Genomic DNA, 18,569 nt, shown 5'->3' with positions numbered 1-18,569 from the left:
AGCGGCTACTGGCCGCGAAACATGTCGGGTTGAACGTGTGGATATCTCCACATCTCCGCACAAAACATCAATATTCTGCGGTACAGGATAAATCCCTACACGGTTTACCCTTTTGTAGAAATTGTTGTACACTTTATGGTATTTAAACTGTATATAAGAACATGGTCTGAAATGGTATATGTTTTTTATTGATACTGTGTATCTGTTTGAATACAGTACGCTAATTTTTAATGATTTATTTTCCCTAATAAAATTAATATTTTTTGATATTCTAATTGTACCATTATATTTGTTCTACCAGCACCCTTATTGCAAAGTCCCCCTCAATCTTTGAGCCCTATTTCTTTTCCCTTTACAAGTAGTATATATATTGCAAAATGTGAGACTTATTTTGACAAAATTTCAAAAAGGTGAAATTGGTAACTTCACTGCAAAATCAATTCCAGTTAAATCACTCTAATCATCACAAGTCAGATCCAATCAGCCTTCATGCAGTTGGCATTCCTAGTTGGAATAAACCTAAGACCCCAGTGTTGGAAGGCATTAGTGTTAAAGTAATATTAAATGTTTGCGTTTCTTTTTTTTTTTAAATAACAAACATGTCATATTTACCTGCTCTGTGCACTGGTTTTGCACAGGCTCCTCCCCCCACTGAGTGCCCCCCCCTGTTCTTTGTGTGCACAAGACACAGGGAGCAGGGCTCGTCCCCACCCCCCGTCCATTCTCACTGGCTCTGATTGACAGCAGTGGGGGCCAATGGCTCCTGCTGCTGTTTCTGAACCAATGAAGCTTGAGAGAGCCTGGGCTCTCACGCACATTGCTGGATCGAGATCGGGCTCAGATATGTATTTAGGGGAGGCTGCGGGGGAAGCTGCATGCAGAAGTATTTTTTTTTTTTACCTTACTGCATAGAATGTAGTAAGATAGAAAAACCTTCTGCCTTCAACCACTTTAATCACTTAACTATCCTATTGCTGTCTAAATGGGCCCTGTTACCAGACCATTCATTAAAAAACCCTATCTTCCATAGGATTGTATGTGAATGTAACATATTTATGTATATTACTTTCCTGGGTAGACAGCTAAAAGCCTACGAGACTGCTGCTGCATCTTGGTTATGACGTCAGCAGCCCCAGCAGACTCAGAGCAGTCACTAAACTGGCACTCTATGGGCTCATTTACACTTGTGTCGCCTTCTAAAGAACGATTCGCCATGGCTTGCTTTCCAGAGGGTGTTTGATAGGTGGTGAGGAGGGGTTATGTCATCTTCTCGCTGGAGGTTTTAACTCCTAAAAATGTACACCAAGCTACCACAACTGCATGCATTGCAGGAGGGGGGGGGGGGCTTGAGGTGCAGTTCCATTCAGTTGAATGAGTCACGTTCAGAGGGCGGTACTGCTGGCCGTTTGTGACGGGGGTGGGGGCTTGGGTGATTGGTTGATTTTTGTAAAATTTTTGCCAAAGTATCGCAGCTGCAGCATGTGTGCACCCCCATCCATTGCCTTTGCAGCTCAATGGAGAGGGGATGGGCGATACAAATGCAGCTCAACCACATATTTTTACTACCAGCCTTAAGTGTAAGGGCTCTTTCACACGGCCGCTCCCGGTGAAAGCTCCGCTGCAGGACTTTTTTTTTTTTTTTTCACGGAGCGGATGACATTTCTGTCATCCGCTCCGTGTGTCCGCATATCATCCCATCCGTTTGCGGATGATATGCGGACATAATGTAAGTCTATGGACATTGCGGATGTCAGCGGATGACACCGCTGACATCCGATTTTCCTTCCTTTCCGTTTTTTACTTGGAGGAAAAATAGGGTTCTGCTCCGTTCCAAAAAACGGAACAGAACTGAAAGGAGGAAAATCGGATGTCAGCGGATGGTATTCCGCTGACATCCGCAATGCCATTGACTTACATTATGTCCACAAATCATCCGCAAAAAAATTTGCGGACAAGCGGAGCGGCCGTGTGAAAGAGCCCTAAATTAAGTCTATATGATTCTCCTTCCCTCTGGAGATGCAGAGCCAGCACAGTCAGCAATTAGCCACTCTCAGAAAGGAGAGGACTATGGGATGCCAGGAGGGAGGGGGTTGTGCTAGGGAATTTACTTTTTCCGAAGCAAGATTGCAAGCAAAGAAAAAAATAATTCATGGACAAAAACACTGCAAGTAAGCATTTAATATATTTGCCATTTCTGTGTTTTACCTACAAAGTTGGTGACCATAAGGAAACATTTTAGGCTTTTAGATCACTCAGAATTTTCTACATCTCAGAAACATATTTCTGTCTCATTTGATGCTCTTTATTAAAAGATGTGAAATTATAGAAACATATATCACAAAATCTCAGATGTATGGGCGGTATCAGTCCCAGCAGACTTACATTATCTAATAAAGGTTTAGTAAAACAGCCAATATTTATTCTTAAGAACAGATGTAAATACTCAATTGGTTCCTTGCCAGGCACATCGGCACATAGGCTCACCACCCCAAAATATATGTATTTAGTTAGAACATTTGTCAAATGTACTTTAAGAAGTGTCATAAAATAACTTTTCAAGGGACATGTGGAAGGATTCATTAGCAGCTAGTTATTCAAATTGAACATCTGTTAATGTCAGCAATCCACTAAAATAAATTTGAACGTAATCCAGGTTTCATAACATTTTTCACTTTTCTCTGTTCAAACTAAGATTAGAATTCTTGTTCTTATCTACACACTGAACTGGTGACTGTATTTTAAAGGGTAAGTCTACCCGGAATGAATGTTCTAGAACTGGGTGGACACCAGTCCGTTTATCAATCTGTCAATTTTATATATCTCTTGAGCATTCTATCAGCAAGATAACTCCTACATAGCTCCTGACTTCATCCCACCACTGAGCTCATTGCAAGGAGGTCACACTCCTATTGCTGAATTCTAGGAAGAACTGTGACACCCTCTTGTGCAAGGGCCATGAAGGCCGGAAAAAAGGGCTGTATATCTTAGAGCTACATTCCCTTTGACACCCAGTGAATAATCAAATGGACTTATGTCCAACCAATACTGAAATAAGAAAAATAGATGCACTGGAATTTAAATAAATTGGGAGGAATTTACTAAGACTGGAGCAGCTGTGCATGGCAACTAACCAGCTTCTACTGTAGCTTTCAATTTCAAAGTTTAACTACTTGACCACCAAAAGATGTACCCCCCTTCATGACCAAGCCACTTTTTGCAATACAGCACTGTGTTACTTTAACTGACAATTGAGCAGTCGTGCAACACTGCACCCAAATAAAATGTATGTCCCTTTTTCCTGAAAGTAAAGCTTCCTTTTGGTGGCATTTGATCACCTCTGCGGTTTTTATTTTTTTGTGCTATAAACAAAAAATGACCGACATATTTGAAAAAATAACAACATTTTTTACTTTCTGCTATAAAACCTATCCAATAAAAAACATGTAAAAATTTAGGCCAATATGTATTCTGATTTTTGGTAAGAAAAAATCCCATAATGCGTACATTGATTGGTTTGCACAGAACTTATAGCGTCTACAAACTATGGATATGTATAAGGAATTTTTATATAGTTATTTATTTTTTTTGGTGGTGGTGGCGATCACCCACCTAAAGCAGAACTGCAATATTGCGGCGGACAAATCGGACACTTTTGACACTTTTTGGGGACTAGTGACATTATTACAGTGATCTGTGCTAAAAATGTGCACTGTCATTGTACTATGACACTGGCTGGGAAATGGGTTAACATTAGGGGTGATCAAATGGTTAACTGTGTGCCTAGTCAGTGCTTGTGTACTGTGTGGGAGGTGCTTTTACTAGGGGAAGGCATTGATCCATGTTCCTGCTTTGCAGGAACACAGGATCAATGTCTTTACTATTGACAGAACAGCGATCTGCCTTGTTCACAGATCACCGGTGGTTCAGGCTCTCTGCCTAATGATGCTGGCGCACATCGAGTCCACGGTACCCGCAGATCAGCTCCCACAGGAGTGGGTTGTAGGCAGAGTCCCAGACTCGGGAAGTGCAGAATCACGTACTAGGTACATGATCCTGTGCAGCAGAGCTGCCTTGCCACTCTATCTATAAGTTATACGGCCGGCAAGCGGTTAACTGAACACGCTAAAGTTAGAAGCTGATTGGTTACTTTTCTTCTGATTCCATCTGCTTCAGGTTTAGTAAATTACCCCCATTATATATAAAAGAATAAGACATCCATGGTGTAATATATCAGTGATATATACTATATATAAAAATATATACAGAGATTTTTCATAGCTGAAGTAAATATTTTCCTGAAAAAAGCATTTTTTTTCAGAAAAAAAAAGAAGCAATATATTGGCTCCTGTCTAAATTGGCCCTAGTACAGTGTATGCACTGTATGAATGTGAGTTAGGTAGCTTACATTGTAAGCTCCTTGAGAGTAGGGACTGATGTGAATGTACAATGTATATGTAAAGCGCTGCATAAATTGGCGGCACTATATAAGTACCTGAAATAAAGGAAGGAAATTTGGAAGGAGAAAAGAAAATTTAGTTTTAGCAATTTGCCACTTGATTTACAACTAGAGTTTAAATGTGGTGTTCGTCTTAGGTTTCAGGACTAATTTCAGTGCTAGGCTTCACTTTCATCGCTCATTTCATTTAGACTGAGGGTTACGTATCAGGTTTAAAGCAGAACTAAACTCACTCCAACAACCTTTTTTTTTATTTTAGCCCCCCCACCCTCTTACACAAAAGCTAATTTCATTATTCCGATTTTTACCTTTTTATTTATTTTTGTGCTGGAAATAAGCACTGTTAGGTTTCCGGCCTAGGCCTGGCCCTGCCAAGACTAGGAGTTAGTTCCACTCTAACATCCCCCCTCCCCAAGCAGCTTTTAGCCCTGACACCCCCCCCCCCCCCCCACACACACACACACACATTCTGGCCTAGGCATGTACCTGGTCCTACAGCCTCCTGGGATACTTACATCACATCTCATCGGAGGGAGATCAGCACACAGAGCGGATGGGGGGGGGAGGGTGAAAGTAAAAGAAAACCCCACATTTTAGGTTGTCCCCAGAAAAATAATGATGGGGGAATCTTCCAATGGGGACTAGTGACCTGGGGGTCCCTAAGGAATTCCCTCAATTGTCCTCCTACTTCCTGTTTGGCTATGGGACAGGAAGTGAAAGTAAATCTCTGCAATAAGACACAGATGGTGAAAAAAAAATCTGACAGGGGTTATAATCCTCCCTTGCTCTATCCAAAATGAAACAAAAAAAAAACATTTTGCCTGTAGTTCTACTTTAATTGACAGAAATGCAATTCCTTTGGCAGGTAGAACGGCTCCCATATATGTTTACATATTTTCCCTAAAATTCGGCTTTAATAAAAGTAAAACACTAAATTGCTCAGATAGATAGATAGATAGATAGATAGATAGATAGATAGATAGATAGATAGATAGATAGATAGATAGATAGATAGATAGATAGATAGATAGATAGATAGATAGATAGATAGATAGATAGATAGATAGATAGATAGATAGATAGATAGATAGATAGATAGATAGATAGATAGATAGATAGATAGATAGATAGATATGCAAATGATCTATAAAAGTCATACCTGATATCCACTGATGAACATAATGCTGAGTATAAAATCTTTTCCCAAACACATCATTAAGTGTCAGAGCTTGAAGACCATCTGGACGGTTTTTTTGATTGGTACCTTTAAAATAAATAGAATAACAATACATTATTGAGAAATGACTAGTTCATGTATACCCTCACAAATTATCCAAAATTAAAGTATATCTATCCCAAAACATAAATTAAATATATTGCAGCTTACCAGGCCTCAGATGTGATGGCTGCATTAGTTCTCTTTTTATGAGGCTAATTACATTTTCTGCATGCACATAAATATTTCTGTTGACCCTTCCAGAATTTCAGAGTCCTTGTAATTCCCTGTGTATTGAGCTGATGTATCAAACCATGTTATCAGCAATCACAGCTACCTTCTAGCATAGGAAGGAAACTATTTAAGGTCTATAAAGAAGAAACAGCCACACAATGAACTTGGATGAGAAAGAGTTCAATCGTAAACTGTGAAAGTTTCTTCACTGTTAGAGCAGTAAGGATGTAGAACTTCCTACCTCAGTTGGTGGTGTTAGCAGGGAGTGTAGATGTATTACAAACTTGACCTCCAGGAGATTTTACCCCCTTCATATCCAGGGCATTTTTTGCTATTTGGAACTGCACTACTAAACTGCATGGTCATGCAAGATTACACAAATTAAATGTATGTAATTTTTTTAAAACAAATAGAGCTTTCTTTTTGCGGTATTTGATCACTCCAGGGTTTTTTATTTTCTGCGATATGAACAAAATAAGATAAAAAATTTTGCAAAAAAAAATATATATATATATATATATTTTTTCCTTCTGCTATAAAACATATCCAATAAAAAAATAAACTTTCTTCATAAATTTGAGCCAAAATGTATTCTGCTACATGTCTTTGGTAAAAATAAATCCCCATAAGTGTATATTAAATGGTTTGCGTGAAAGTTATAGCATCTATAAATGATGGTATATATATACTGGAATTTTTATGTTTTTTTTTTTTTTTTTACTAGTAATGGGGGTGATCAGCATAGTGGGCTGTGATAGTGCGGCGGACAATCTGACACTAAGGGGTTTATTAACTAAAGCTAGAGAGTGCAAAATCAGTCACACTTGTGCAAAGAAACCAATCAACTTCCAGGTTTTATTGCCAAAGCCACATTGCTGCTCTGTGTACAGAGCTCTGTGTTGTTAGTAAACATAAATCATTGGCCGCGACCTGTTCAACCACTTGTGTTGTACTGAATCACAGCACAGTCCGGCGTTGCATGCATGTGCGTGCCCCCTACCCGGAAATGCTGGATCATGCACATGATGCGGAACAGAGCGGACATCCTGACACTATATATATATATATATATATATATATATATATATATATATATGCATGGGGCGTTCCGCAAATGGTTAAAAAATCTTTTAGATGTGTTTCTCAGCTGGCCATACCTAGATAAAAATGCAGCAATTTTGATCCATGTATGGTAACTGTGTTAAACAGAAATCAATCTATCAACTTCTGTTTAACCACCCTGTTGGAAACTTTGCACTCAATCAGTGCTGCAGGTTATAGACTGCAGCACTGATCAGTGCGAAGTCTGCCTGCTGTCAGAAAAAAATGACACAGCGGGTAATTGTTTTTTTTCATTCACCCTGCTGGTGGAACAAAAAAAGCTGACCCATTTATGGCCAGCTTTCGCGAACACGTAGTACAGGGATACTGAAAATGGTAGTGACATAAACACACGCACATACTCAGGCTGAACTGGGTGGACCAGTGTCTTTATTCAACTTACCAACGATGTATTTAGGTAACTATTTAATATGCAGCCACCACATCTGAAGCTAAACCTAAATCTAAGTTGCAATACATATATATATATATATATATATATATATATATGCACACCCACACACACTATATTACCACAAGTCTTAGTCCTTAGGGTTCAATACTGAGTTGGCCCACCCTTTGCAGCTATAACAGCTTCAACTCTTTCTGTGAAGGCTGTCCACAAGGTTTAGGAGTGTGTCTATGGGAATAATTTGTGAGGTCAGGCACTGATGTTGGACAAGTCGGCCTGCAGTCCCTGTTCTAGCTCATCCCAAAGGTGTTCTATCAGGTTGAGGTCAGTCAAGTTCCTCCACCCCAAACTCGCTTATCCATGTCTTTATGGACCTCCTCATCGGTGCCTGACCTCACAAATGCGCTTCTGGAAGAATGGTCAAACATTCCCAGAGACACTTCTAAACCTTGTGGACAGCCCTCCCAGAAGAGTAAAAGCTGTTATAGCTGCAAAGGGTGGGCCAACATAATATTGAACCCTATGGACTAAGACTGGGATGCCATTAAAGATCATGTTCGTCTAAAGGCAGGCGTCCCAATACTTTTGGTAATATAGTGTATATCGTATAAGCAGTATTATACTGAGTGGTTTTCAATACATTAGCAGGGATGGATGAGTGTTATCAATCTGGTTGTTGGATCAGGTGCTTGTAATATGTTATACACTAATATATATATATATATATATATATATATATATATATATATATATATATATACACACACACCTTAAAGCGGAGTTCCACCCTAAAATTAAACTTACCTCCATCTTCTTGCTCCGGGTCACCTGAAAAACAAATGGATAATCGCAATTTTTTTTTTTTTTTACTTACCTGGTTTAGAAGAAAATATACTTACCTTACTTACTCTTCCTCCCCTCTGCGGCCACGGCGATTCGTCACTTCCTGGCTTTGCAATGATTCCTGGGAGCTGAACGTCATCGCTCCCAGGAATCAATGTGCCTGCACCGGCCCCTGACGTCAGTTCCGGTGCAGGCGCCGTCATACCTTGCTAAACAGCTTCTGGGCATGCCCAGAAGCTGTGCAGGGGTGACGCTGCGGCACCGGAAGTGACGGCGGAGCCGGTGCAGGGCATCGTGGGACCGAAGAAGATGGAAGAGGACACAGAAGAGGATCGCGCTGGCTTCAAGCTGCCCACACCTGAGATGGCAGCGCTGGACAAACCATTTTCAAGGTAAGTATTTCTTCTTGCAGGTAAGTGCAACCCGGGACAGATCAGAGGCTATCCATTGTGGAATGCACTAGCCCTGACTGTCCCGGGGGTATTTTTATTAAAAAAAAATGTCCCAGGGTGGAACTCCGCTTTAAGACAACTATTTGCTAAATGGTTAATTAGTATTTTTAGCTCCAGAGAAAGTATTTGAAAGATAGTTATTAGTGAAATAAATCAATTTATGGACAAGCAAAATGACTATTATTGGTAAATACCTCTACTTAATTGTGCTGCTAATTAATATTAGTGGCTTTGCTAATAATCTTTCTATTTAAGAGTGGCTATAGGCACTTGACACTATGCCTGGAAAAAGTGTTCTACATTAATGGAAAATAAAAAGCAATTAGTCAAAGTATCCTTTTCATGCACATATATTATTATATGTACATGGAAAGGATACTTTGACTAATCCCCAAGCAAGTTGTTAATTTGTTTGGACCACGGAACTGTAACTCTACCCAACATTCCACTGTCAGCTTTAAGTAACTGTAGACCACTGCCGATAACAAAACTACTAACAAAATCTTTTGATTGAGCACAGCATAGAACTAAACTCTTAAAAAACTGCTAGGTGGTGAAATGTTTTGTAGAGGAGAGTTTGTAGGCTTTTCCCATTTTCTGAGCACTATTTGTGGTGTATACACTGCCTATGGCACTTCCCTTGCACACCTGGCACCTATAAGATGCCAAAAATGGATCCACAATGATGTCACTTCAGTGTACATGCATCAGGAGAAACTACATCAGTGGCCGCCCAGTGTGTAAAATGGAAAGACGTCAATCTTGGACGGAGCAGTGGGGAAGATGGCGGTAGCAGCAGATGAAGCAATGGCAGTGACGGTGGATCTGTCAGTGCTGGAGGAGAGCACTTGGAAGTAGTATTTAGCACCATCCATCTTTCCCTCAACTCTGACCAGTTTCCCAGACCTGGATAAACATCCCCACAGCATGATACTGCCACCACCATGTGGGGATGGTGTTCTTTGGGTGATGTGATGTGTTGGGTTTGCGCCAGACATAGCATTTTCTTTGATGGCTGAAAAGTTCAATTTTAGTCTCATCAGACCAGAGCACCTTCCTGCATACATTTTGGGAGTCTCCCACATGCATTTTCACAAACTCAAAACGTACCATTTTTGTTTTTTGCTGAAAGTAATGGCTTTCTTCTGGCCTCTCTGCCAAAAAGCCCAATTCTATGGAGTATACGGCCTATTGTCCTCCTATGGATAGATACTCCAGTCTCTGCTGTGGAACCTCTCCAGGGTTACCTTAGGTCTCTGTGCTGCCTTTCTGATTAATGCCCTCCTTGCCCGGTCCGTGTGTTTTGGTGGGCGGCCGTCTCTTGGCAGGTTTGCTGTTGTGCCATATTCTTTCCATTTGGTTATGATAGATTTGATGGTGCTCCTGGGCATCATCAAAGATTTGGATATTTTTTATAACCTAACCCTGAGTTGTACCTCTTAACAACATTGTCCCTTACTTGTTTGGAGAGTTCCTTGGTCTTCACGGCAGTGTTTGGTTAGTGGTGCATCTTGCCTAGGTATTGCAGCCTCTGGGGCCTTTCAAAAAAGGTGTGTATATGTAATGACAGATCATGTGACACAGGTGGACATCATTTCACTAATTATGTAACTCCTGAAGGTAAATGGTTGCACCAGTTTTTTATGGGCTTCATAACAAAGGGGGTAAATACATACGCACATGTCAACTTTCTGTTTTCTATTTCTATAAAATAGTTTTATGTATATATTTTTATCATTTCACTTCACCAACTTAGACTATTGTGTTCTGATCCATCACATAAAATTCAGATTAACAAAACATTGAACTTAAGGCTGTAACGTAACAATATAGGTAAAACGTCAAGGGGTGAATACTTTTGCAAGGCACTGTCCTTGCCAGAAAAAAAAAAACACTGGCCACTCATTCCTGCTGTTTCCAGGACAATAATAGGCCTCCTAGTGGCCACCATGGGCAGTTCCAACTATGTGCATGTGCAATGAGTCCTCTCCCCCAACTCCAGCTGAAATTAGTTGCCACTCTGTGCTTTTCAAAATGTTCAGTGTGCAGCCTTCTAAGCTCAGTTGGAGCTGGGAGAGGACACATGCGCACAGTTTAAACGGTCACTAAGGGGAGCATTATTGTGATATTCAGCCTGTCCTGCAAACAACAGGATGGAGGGTAATGAAGATTCCCAACAGCTGTATTTGTAATGGGAGGACATTCACCACATACAGTGCCTTGCAAAAGTATTTGGCCCCCTTGAACTTTGCGACCTTTTGCCACATTTCAGGCTTCAAACATAAAGATATAAAACTGTAATTTTTTGTGAATAATCAACAAGTGGGACACAATCATGAAGTGGAATTAAATTTATTGCATATTTCAAACTTTTTTAACAAATAAAAAACTGAAAAATTGGGCGTGCAAAATTATTCAGCCCCTTTACTTTCAGTGCAGCAAACTCTCTCCAGAAGTTCAGTGAGGATCTCTGAATGATCCAATGTTGACCTAAATGACTAATGATGATAAATAGAATCCACCTGTGTGTAATCAAGTCTCCGTATAAATGCACCTGCACTGTGATAATCTCAGAGGTCCGTTTAAAGCGTAGAGAGCATCATGAAGAACAAGGAACACACCAGGCAGGTCTGAGATACTGTTGTGGAGAAGTTTAAAGCCGGATTTGGATACAAAAAGATTTCCCAAGCTTTAAACATCCCAAGGAGCACTGTGCAAGTGATAATATTGAAATGGAAGGAGTATCAGACCACTGCAAATCTACGAAGAGCTGGCCGTCCCTCTAAACTTTCAGCTCATACAAGGAGAAGACTGATCAGAGATGCAGCCAAGAGGCCCGTGGTCACTCTGGATGAACTGAATTTGTAGAGCCTCTTTAAGTTTCATTTTGGGTTCAGCTCAGAGTAAATTACTTGGTTTTAGCTTCCTGGCATTATCAATATTAACACTGCTGCACCAAAATATACAACACCATCACCAACGGCAAGTCAGCACTAAAGATATTCTCTTGTAAAAAATGTTCGTTCTGAAGAATTTTTGGGTAGTCACAGTGAACTCCAACCTTAATTTATAACCTTAATTTGTTTTTTGATAAATCAATCCCCATGTACCATGAAACTTTTCTATCAAATATCTACTTTCTGTGAGTAATACTGGAATACACATTTCACAGCAGTTTCCTAATTACACAGATAAAAGACAACTAAAGCAGAACGGAGATATAAAACATTTTTGCACATAAGTGGCTTTTGCTTAAACTTCATCACAAAGTAATCAGAGGTCCCCGAAGTTCACTTACTGTATACTAAGGATTTGAAGCACAAATAATTATTGGGTATCAGGGCTTCATTATCAGGTCTTCTCTCAGACTAACACCAATAGAAATAATTTTATCCCTGGCATGCGTTCCATTTTACTATTAGTAGCAATTAGTTAAATGTTCCATATTGCTCTTTTTCTTTTTTACTGTCCATCAGCAAAGGTGCTGAAAAGTCCCATCTGCTTACCATCACAAAGTGAAATATTAGGGTTGGCTATGTTAAAAAAAATGGCTGTATAAAACATAGGCACTGGCCATCTGGGTGGCAGGAGTTGTGTTCCTGTCAACTGTAAGGGAACAAACTACATATGGAAGGCATATCGCTGTGCAGACGTGAAAACAGAAAAACAACATTGGGTGTCATGATATACTGCTCTCAATACATACATATTTTTGAATTGATATGAAAATAAAAAAAAGTAGTCAGAACTGTTATAAAATAGTTTTTCAACACAAAATTGATGATAGTAGTGAGAGGCTTCCTTTTATGTTAGACGTTTAAAGTGGAACTGTCACCAAATTCTAACATTATTTTCAGGTAAAAGTATTACTTTCTTGTATAAAAAAAATAATGTTGCGAGGTGCATGCGCGAAGGACTCCACGATGGCTGCTTAACCTTGGAGCTCTGCACCGATCCGGTCTTCTGATCCCCACCACAGCCTTAAGAGCACTCGTTCCTGACCCGCTCCACCAGCGATCGACCTGGGAACACCCAGGGAATAATCTGATGTCCGGAGGCTCTGCTAGAAGGAAACTATCCAGTCAGCTGAACCACATCCCGCAGCAGGGCAGTCTATCCAAGATGGCTACATACCATATAAGGCACAGACTGTGATACAGAGGAATCCATAGCTGACCAATACGCCTCGAGCCCTGCAATACCTCCTATTGTACATGTCACAGTGAGTAATCAGCTCCATGCTGCACCTTCCCCAGCATCTACTGAATCACTGATTGGGAGGACATGTAAAGACCTTATCCTGACACCCCATGAGTGACTTTCTGGCCACCCCAGATGCATGTGAGAAGGGGGCCCACAATCCCTATATCACCCCTACTGATTTCCCTTCCATGATAGCTGCTTTTCCCACAATGCTGTCCAGGAGTCTGGCCCAAACAGCTGCACAGATCACCTCCTCCATCCATGCTGAACTACAGCACTTGGGATCACGGATGGAAGTCATGGAAAAGAAGGCTGATCAATCTGTAGCCAGAACTAACTAAAACACTTCCAGAATACAGGATATCCAGGATCAGTTGGAAACTGCATTGTCCAAAATAGATGACTTTGAAAACCATTCAAGTTACAACTTCAGAGTCAGAGGACTCCCTGAATCAGTGAAAGAAGTTAACCATGCAATTCGTTACTTCATTAAGGAATTATCCCAGACATCCCAGAACACCATTTGAAATTAGACAGAGTGCAATCTGATGGTCTACCCAGAGACATTATAGTTAAACCCCACTTTTACTCTGTCAAGGAAGAAGTGATGAAATTGTACAGGAATTAAGATAGGCTCACTATTCAGGGACATTGGGTCCAGGTCTTTGCGGTCCTCTCCCTATTTGCCATACAAAGACCTCGCTCTCTGAAACCCCTCCTTCAAGTTCTGTTTCAAAAGGACATAACATACAGATGGTTCTTTCAATTTTGCCTAAACTTTTCACATCAGAACCAGGCCCACAGCTTCTCATCATTTTCTGAAGGTGAACACCTGCTCCTATATCTGGGGCTGATTACCCAATAGATCCCTCCTCCTTCCACTCCCAGGGGTCCCTCATCTGCCAAAAGGCCTTCTCCTCCTAGTCCACTTACTCCAGTTTGGCAGAAACAACAACCAAAGAGGTCAAGGGACTCTTCACCTCCCTGAGGAAGTCATTTGGATTAAGTACAACTGGATCCTGTTTTGCACTTTCTGGAACTGATCTTTCAGATGGCTTTCCTCTCCCCACAATTTGTGCTAGCTTTTAGCATGAGTTTGCCTCTTTATTTCCTGGGGGACTGCTCCAAGGGGTGGGGGGGGGGGGAGTGGGAAGAGAGGCCTGGAATTTCTGTCTGGAATTTAGGCGGGTGGACAGAAGTAGATACAATGCACCTCCATCTGCTGCTGATGGGTTTATGTTTTACTCTCAGTGGCAGATTGATGATGTTCCCCACTTTTCAGGGATATCACCATTCTCAGGTTTTTTGGTGGGAAATGGTTGGACCCTTCCTCACCTGGGTGGGTTACTGGGTTTTTGGTTTCATTGTTTCACTAATTGTTGTCTTGTATCTTTTGCTTTCCTCTCCTCTACCTCCTTTCTTTTTCTTTCTCTAACCTTTCCCTTTCCAATGGTCTGCCTGGAACCCCTCCCACATCAATTCGCAGGATTGGGATATTGGAAAGGTTGTGGAAGCACTGCTCGGCACTCCTTCCTTCACCAGAGCTTTCCCCAATTTTATCTAGCTAATACCGTAAACGAGACATGTGGAGTAGCAATCTGCTTTTCCAGATGTTTAACCCTCCTCTTATGTTAGAATTCCGTTACTATCCATGATGTTAGGGTCAGTTTTGACCCGTGTTGTAAATCAGCCATAAAATACCCTCTGAATAATTATTTATCATCAAATTTGTTTCTTACCTCTTGGTTACCTTGTTAGGCTTCTTTATCCTTGAAAAGATTGGTTTTAATATTTTTGGTGTGACCCCTAGACCTTTCTTTTGATAGCATACCTCTCATTGTCAAATTGAAAAAATGGTAAAATAAAGTCAGCAACTCTGAAATGAATTTGTCCTATGTTTCTTCACTTTATTTAGAGAAGCAGACAAGCAGGAAAAGAGATAGGCCCCTCCCTAACTACAGCTCACAGGGTTGAGAGGGGATTGGCTGTCACTGTTACTAAGCAGAGAGAGTGTTTATGATTTCAGTTTTGGAACTTATTAGTGTCCTAAAATCCTATATTATAACTGGGTCAGAATTGACCCTAACACCATGAACGTCTTAATTTTCACCACAGTATTTTATAATTTAGTGAAAAGGATTATTTTTCTATTACATTGTTTAAATAGAGGTTCCTGACAAAGTAAAAAAATCTTAATACTTATAGACATTCAAAACCTGAAAACGGGTCAGTTTTGACCCTAACACAAGAGGAGGGTTAAATTTCTCCCCTTCCAAAATACTCAGGGAACCGGAAGGCCGTTACCTGTTGGTGGTGGGTACCATCAATGGAAAGATTTATACATTTGTATTCTATTACACCTCAAATAAAGGCCGAGTGGGATTTTTAGAAACCATGACATGAACAATGAAGCCCTATTTACAGGGCACCATAATTTTTAGAGGTGACTCCAATATAGCATTTGATCTCTCATTGGATAAATCAAGTAAGGGGATCCCGAAATCAAACCCCCCCCCCCCCCCAGACAAAGCATAAAAGTAGCAAAGGTTCGTCACTTCCTTTTGCATGATAGATATCTGGAGGGAATTAAACCCCTATGTCAGGGACTACACGCACTTCTCGGCCCCATATCACACGTACGCCAGGATACACCATATTTTCATTAGATCTTTCTCTATTGCCCTAGCCATAACATTCAAAATTCGAGACACACCTCTATCAGACCACTCCATGCTGACACTTCCCTCCTGGGTGACCTCATACAATGTACTATCCTAGAAAAAGCCCCTAAGGAATATTTTACAGACAATGACATTAACAGCGTTTTGACAACAACACTTTGGGCAGCCCACAAAGCAGTGCTGAGAGGGAAACTCATTCAGATTTCTTTCCAACTGAAACGTGAACGCAGAGCTGAAATCCAGACACTGAATGAGGAATTCCTTGATCTGAGAAAATGTCACAAAGGTAACCCCAAATCTACCACCCTGGCTCAGCTAGGCTCTGCTATGGTGAAATTAAATCTAGCTCTGGCTACAGCAGCAGAAAAGCACATTAGATGGACTGGTGCTAAATTCTACTCACAGAAGGACAAGATAGGTTCTAAATTGGCAAACTATGCTCTAGACCACTTCCCCAAAATTCTCCCTTCATCAAGGGAATTATCCCAAAATCCTATCTATATCATGGAAACCTTTCAGACTTTCTATTCTAATTTGTATGATCAATCTTCTCTTGCCCCACATAAATTGGAGACTTTCCTTAGGGATCTCCCCCTACAAAAAAACACACAAACCCATAGGGAACTCCTTGATAAACCTTTCACACCAGAGGAGATATTGGAGGTATCAGTCATTTTTTGGGTAACCAGTGACACCAATACAGTGATCAGTCAGTGCTAAAAATATAGGTATATTAATGGTACAGCGCTACTTTGTACCTAGCAAAAATATAACTGTGCAAATAAGCAATATGGTAAGGTGCATGCAATAATCAAAGTGCAAATAGTGCAAGGTAATTGAAAAGTGCAAGGCATTAATAAATCTCTCATAAAGTGCAAATAAGTGTCCATATATAGTGTCTCAGTCCATTAATATAGTTTCCTCCGCCCTGTGCAAAAAATCAGCTGAAGAGGGTGCTTGAAAGTGCTAGTGCTTCCTCCACCACCTAAAGATGGCATCTCACCTTCAAATTAGACCCGCGTTTTACCACCAGGTCTAAGAAGGCAGTTCCCCTAAGGGGAAAATATCACTCCACTATACAGGCAACACTCCTTGGAACCTCTTGCTGGACTGGGCTAATTTTCACCTCGGATCATTCTTATCATCGCCAGGCGCCATGTCAGTCAACAGCAGGCTTTACCCTGATTCTAGGTTACAGGAGAGCCCATGTAAGTGCACTCCTGTGGCCCAAAAGAGCTTTGGCCATACTTCTCTTTAAAGTGCTGCAGTGCATTTTTTTGTAATGGACCATAGCTTTACTTTAAGGCTGGCCACACATTATACATTATCTAAATTTCCTTTAGACTTACCAAAACCATATAATATGAGGTCAAACCTAAACACTTTCAATTTGTATGCAATCAGGCAGGCCCTTGCACTACATAGTTGAAGGTAAAAATTGTATAGTGCATGGTCAGCTTAAGAATTAGGATGAGGATTAACTAAAGGTTTTTTTGGCATTAGGTTTGGGGTTTAACAGCCCAACAACAACCTCCTCCAAAGCTAGTGTGCCAAAAGTTGTGCGCCCATAGACTCCATTGATGAAATCCATCCACCTAAAGTAGTCTTCTGCCAACGGGTTCCCAAAAAAGATGACTATCGATGATGTGCTTCATTTTTCTTTATTTGTCTAATTAAATATCATCCTGGCTTATCCTACCGTTTCCTGTAACAGTGGGCACAATTTTTCCCAGTTCCCTGAACTTTCCTGACAATGTTTAGTATGTGTCACCAAAGTAAATATTTGCTATGAAATGGATATTTATTTACGGATTGGTAATTCACACTTGATCTGCCTGAGAGCTTCCTCTCGGCATCAGCAGCGGGCCTGACATGCTTGCTGGGCTGTTACTAATTGCCACACCACAGCGCAAGTGAGTTGCATCAGACGGACATTATCCAGGAAGGGAGAGATAACAATCCTTTTACATTTGTCACCCATCATGCTTGCTCGATTGGTTAGAATGGAAAAAAAGATGCTAGTGATCTTATAATCCACATTACCAACCAACTCTGTACAGATTATAGGGTGATAAAGCAGACTGGGGAATAGATAAATAAAATCACTATACTTAAAGTAAATCCATTGCAAAACTAGGAAACTGAAACAGAGCATATGATAAAAAACTGAACAGGCAGAAGTTACTTTCATTGAAATTGGTAAATTAAATTGATTAGATCCAGAGAAATAAGCGGCTGGGTTTGTATTCAGATCTGGACCACATATTAATAAAGTTTTCAATAGGCTGATCTCATTTAATTTCAATATAGAGAAAAAAAAAAATAAAAACATATATATATATATATATATATATATATATACACACACACACTATGTTACCAAAAGTATTGGGACACCTGCCTTTGCACGCATACATGAACTTTAGTGAGAAAGTAAACTTCCATACGTGCCTTTTACCTATAGGTAAGCCTATAACAAGGCTTACCTACAGTATAAGTAGTGTAAATATCTCCTAAATGTGCAGCGTTTAGGAGATATTTACATTACATGCAGCCAGCGACATCACTGGCGCATGTGCTCTGAAGGAACGGCCACATGTGCCGTTCCTTCAGAGCCCTGTGCCGTGAACGGTGGCTCCAACGCTCATGCTCGGGAGTGACGTCATCGCGGTTTCAGCCAGTCACGGAATCCGTGGACCCGGAAGCAAGATGAGTGAAGATGGAAGCCCCTGCAGTGATGACATTGCAGCGCTGGAACAGCTTTGTTTTAAGGTAAGTTTCACATAATGTACTAGTATGCAATGCACATTATGATTTTAGCTTGCAAGAAAAAAAAAAAACATCCAACGGTATACAACTGCGTTAATGGCATCCCAGTCTTAGTCCGTAGGGTTCAATATTGAGTTGGTCCACTCTTTGCAGCTATAACAGCTTCAACTCTTCTGGGAAGGCTGTCCACAAGGTTTAGGAG

The 18,569-nt window shown here is 40.6% G+C and overlaps 1 protein-coding gene across 1 annotated transcript in view; it reads right to left on the bottom strand.

Moving 5' to 3' along the window:
* The window catches only part of LOC309557987 (prolyl endopeptidase FAP-like), a 163,115-nt gene that overhangs the window by 114,872 nt on the left and 29,674 nt on the right, over positions 1-18,569 (bottom strand). Inside the window, exon 3 of the mRNA XM_082260894.1 lies at positions 5,616-5,720. Within this exon, the coding sequence (XP_082117020.1) occupies positions 5,616-5,720 (105 nt within the window). The remainder of the gene's footprint in view (positions 1-5,615; positions 5,721-18,569) is intronic.

The sequence above is a fragment of the Pelophylax lessonae genome, assembly GCF_965119305.1.
Source record: "Pelophylax lessonae genome assembly, chromosome: 6".
Classification (NCBI taxonomy): Eukaryota; Metazoa; Chordata; class Amphibia; order Anura; family Ranidae; genus Pelophylax; species Pelophylax lessonae.
Note: the sequence above shows the minus strand (reverse complement) of the source record. Positions and strands in the feature narration are given on the sequence as shown.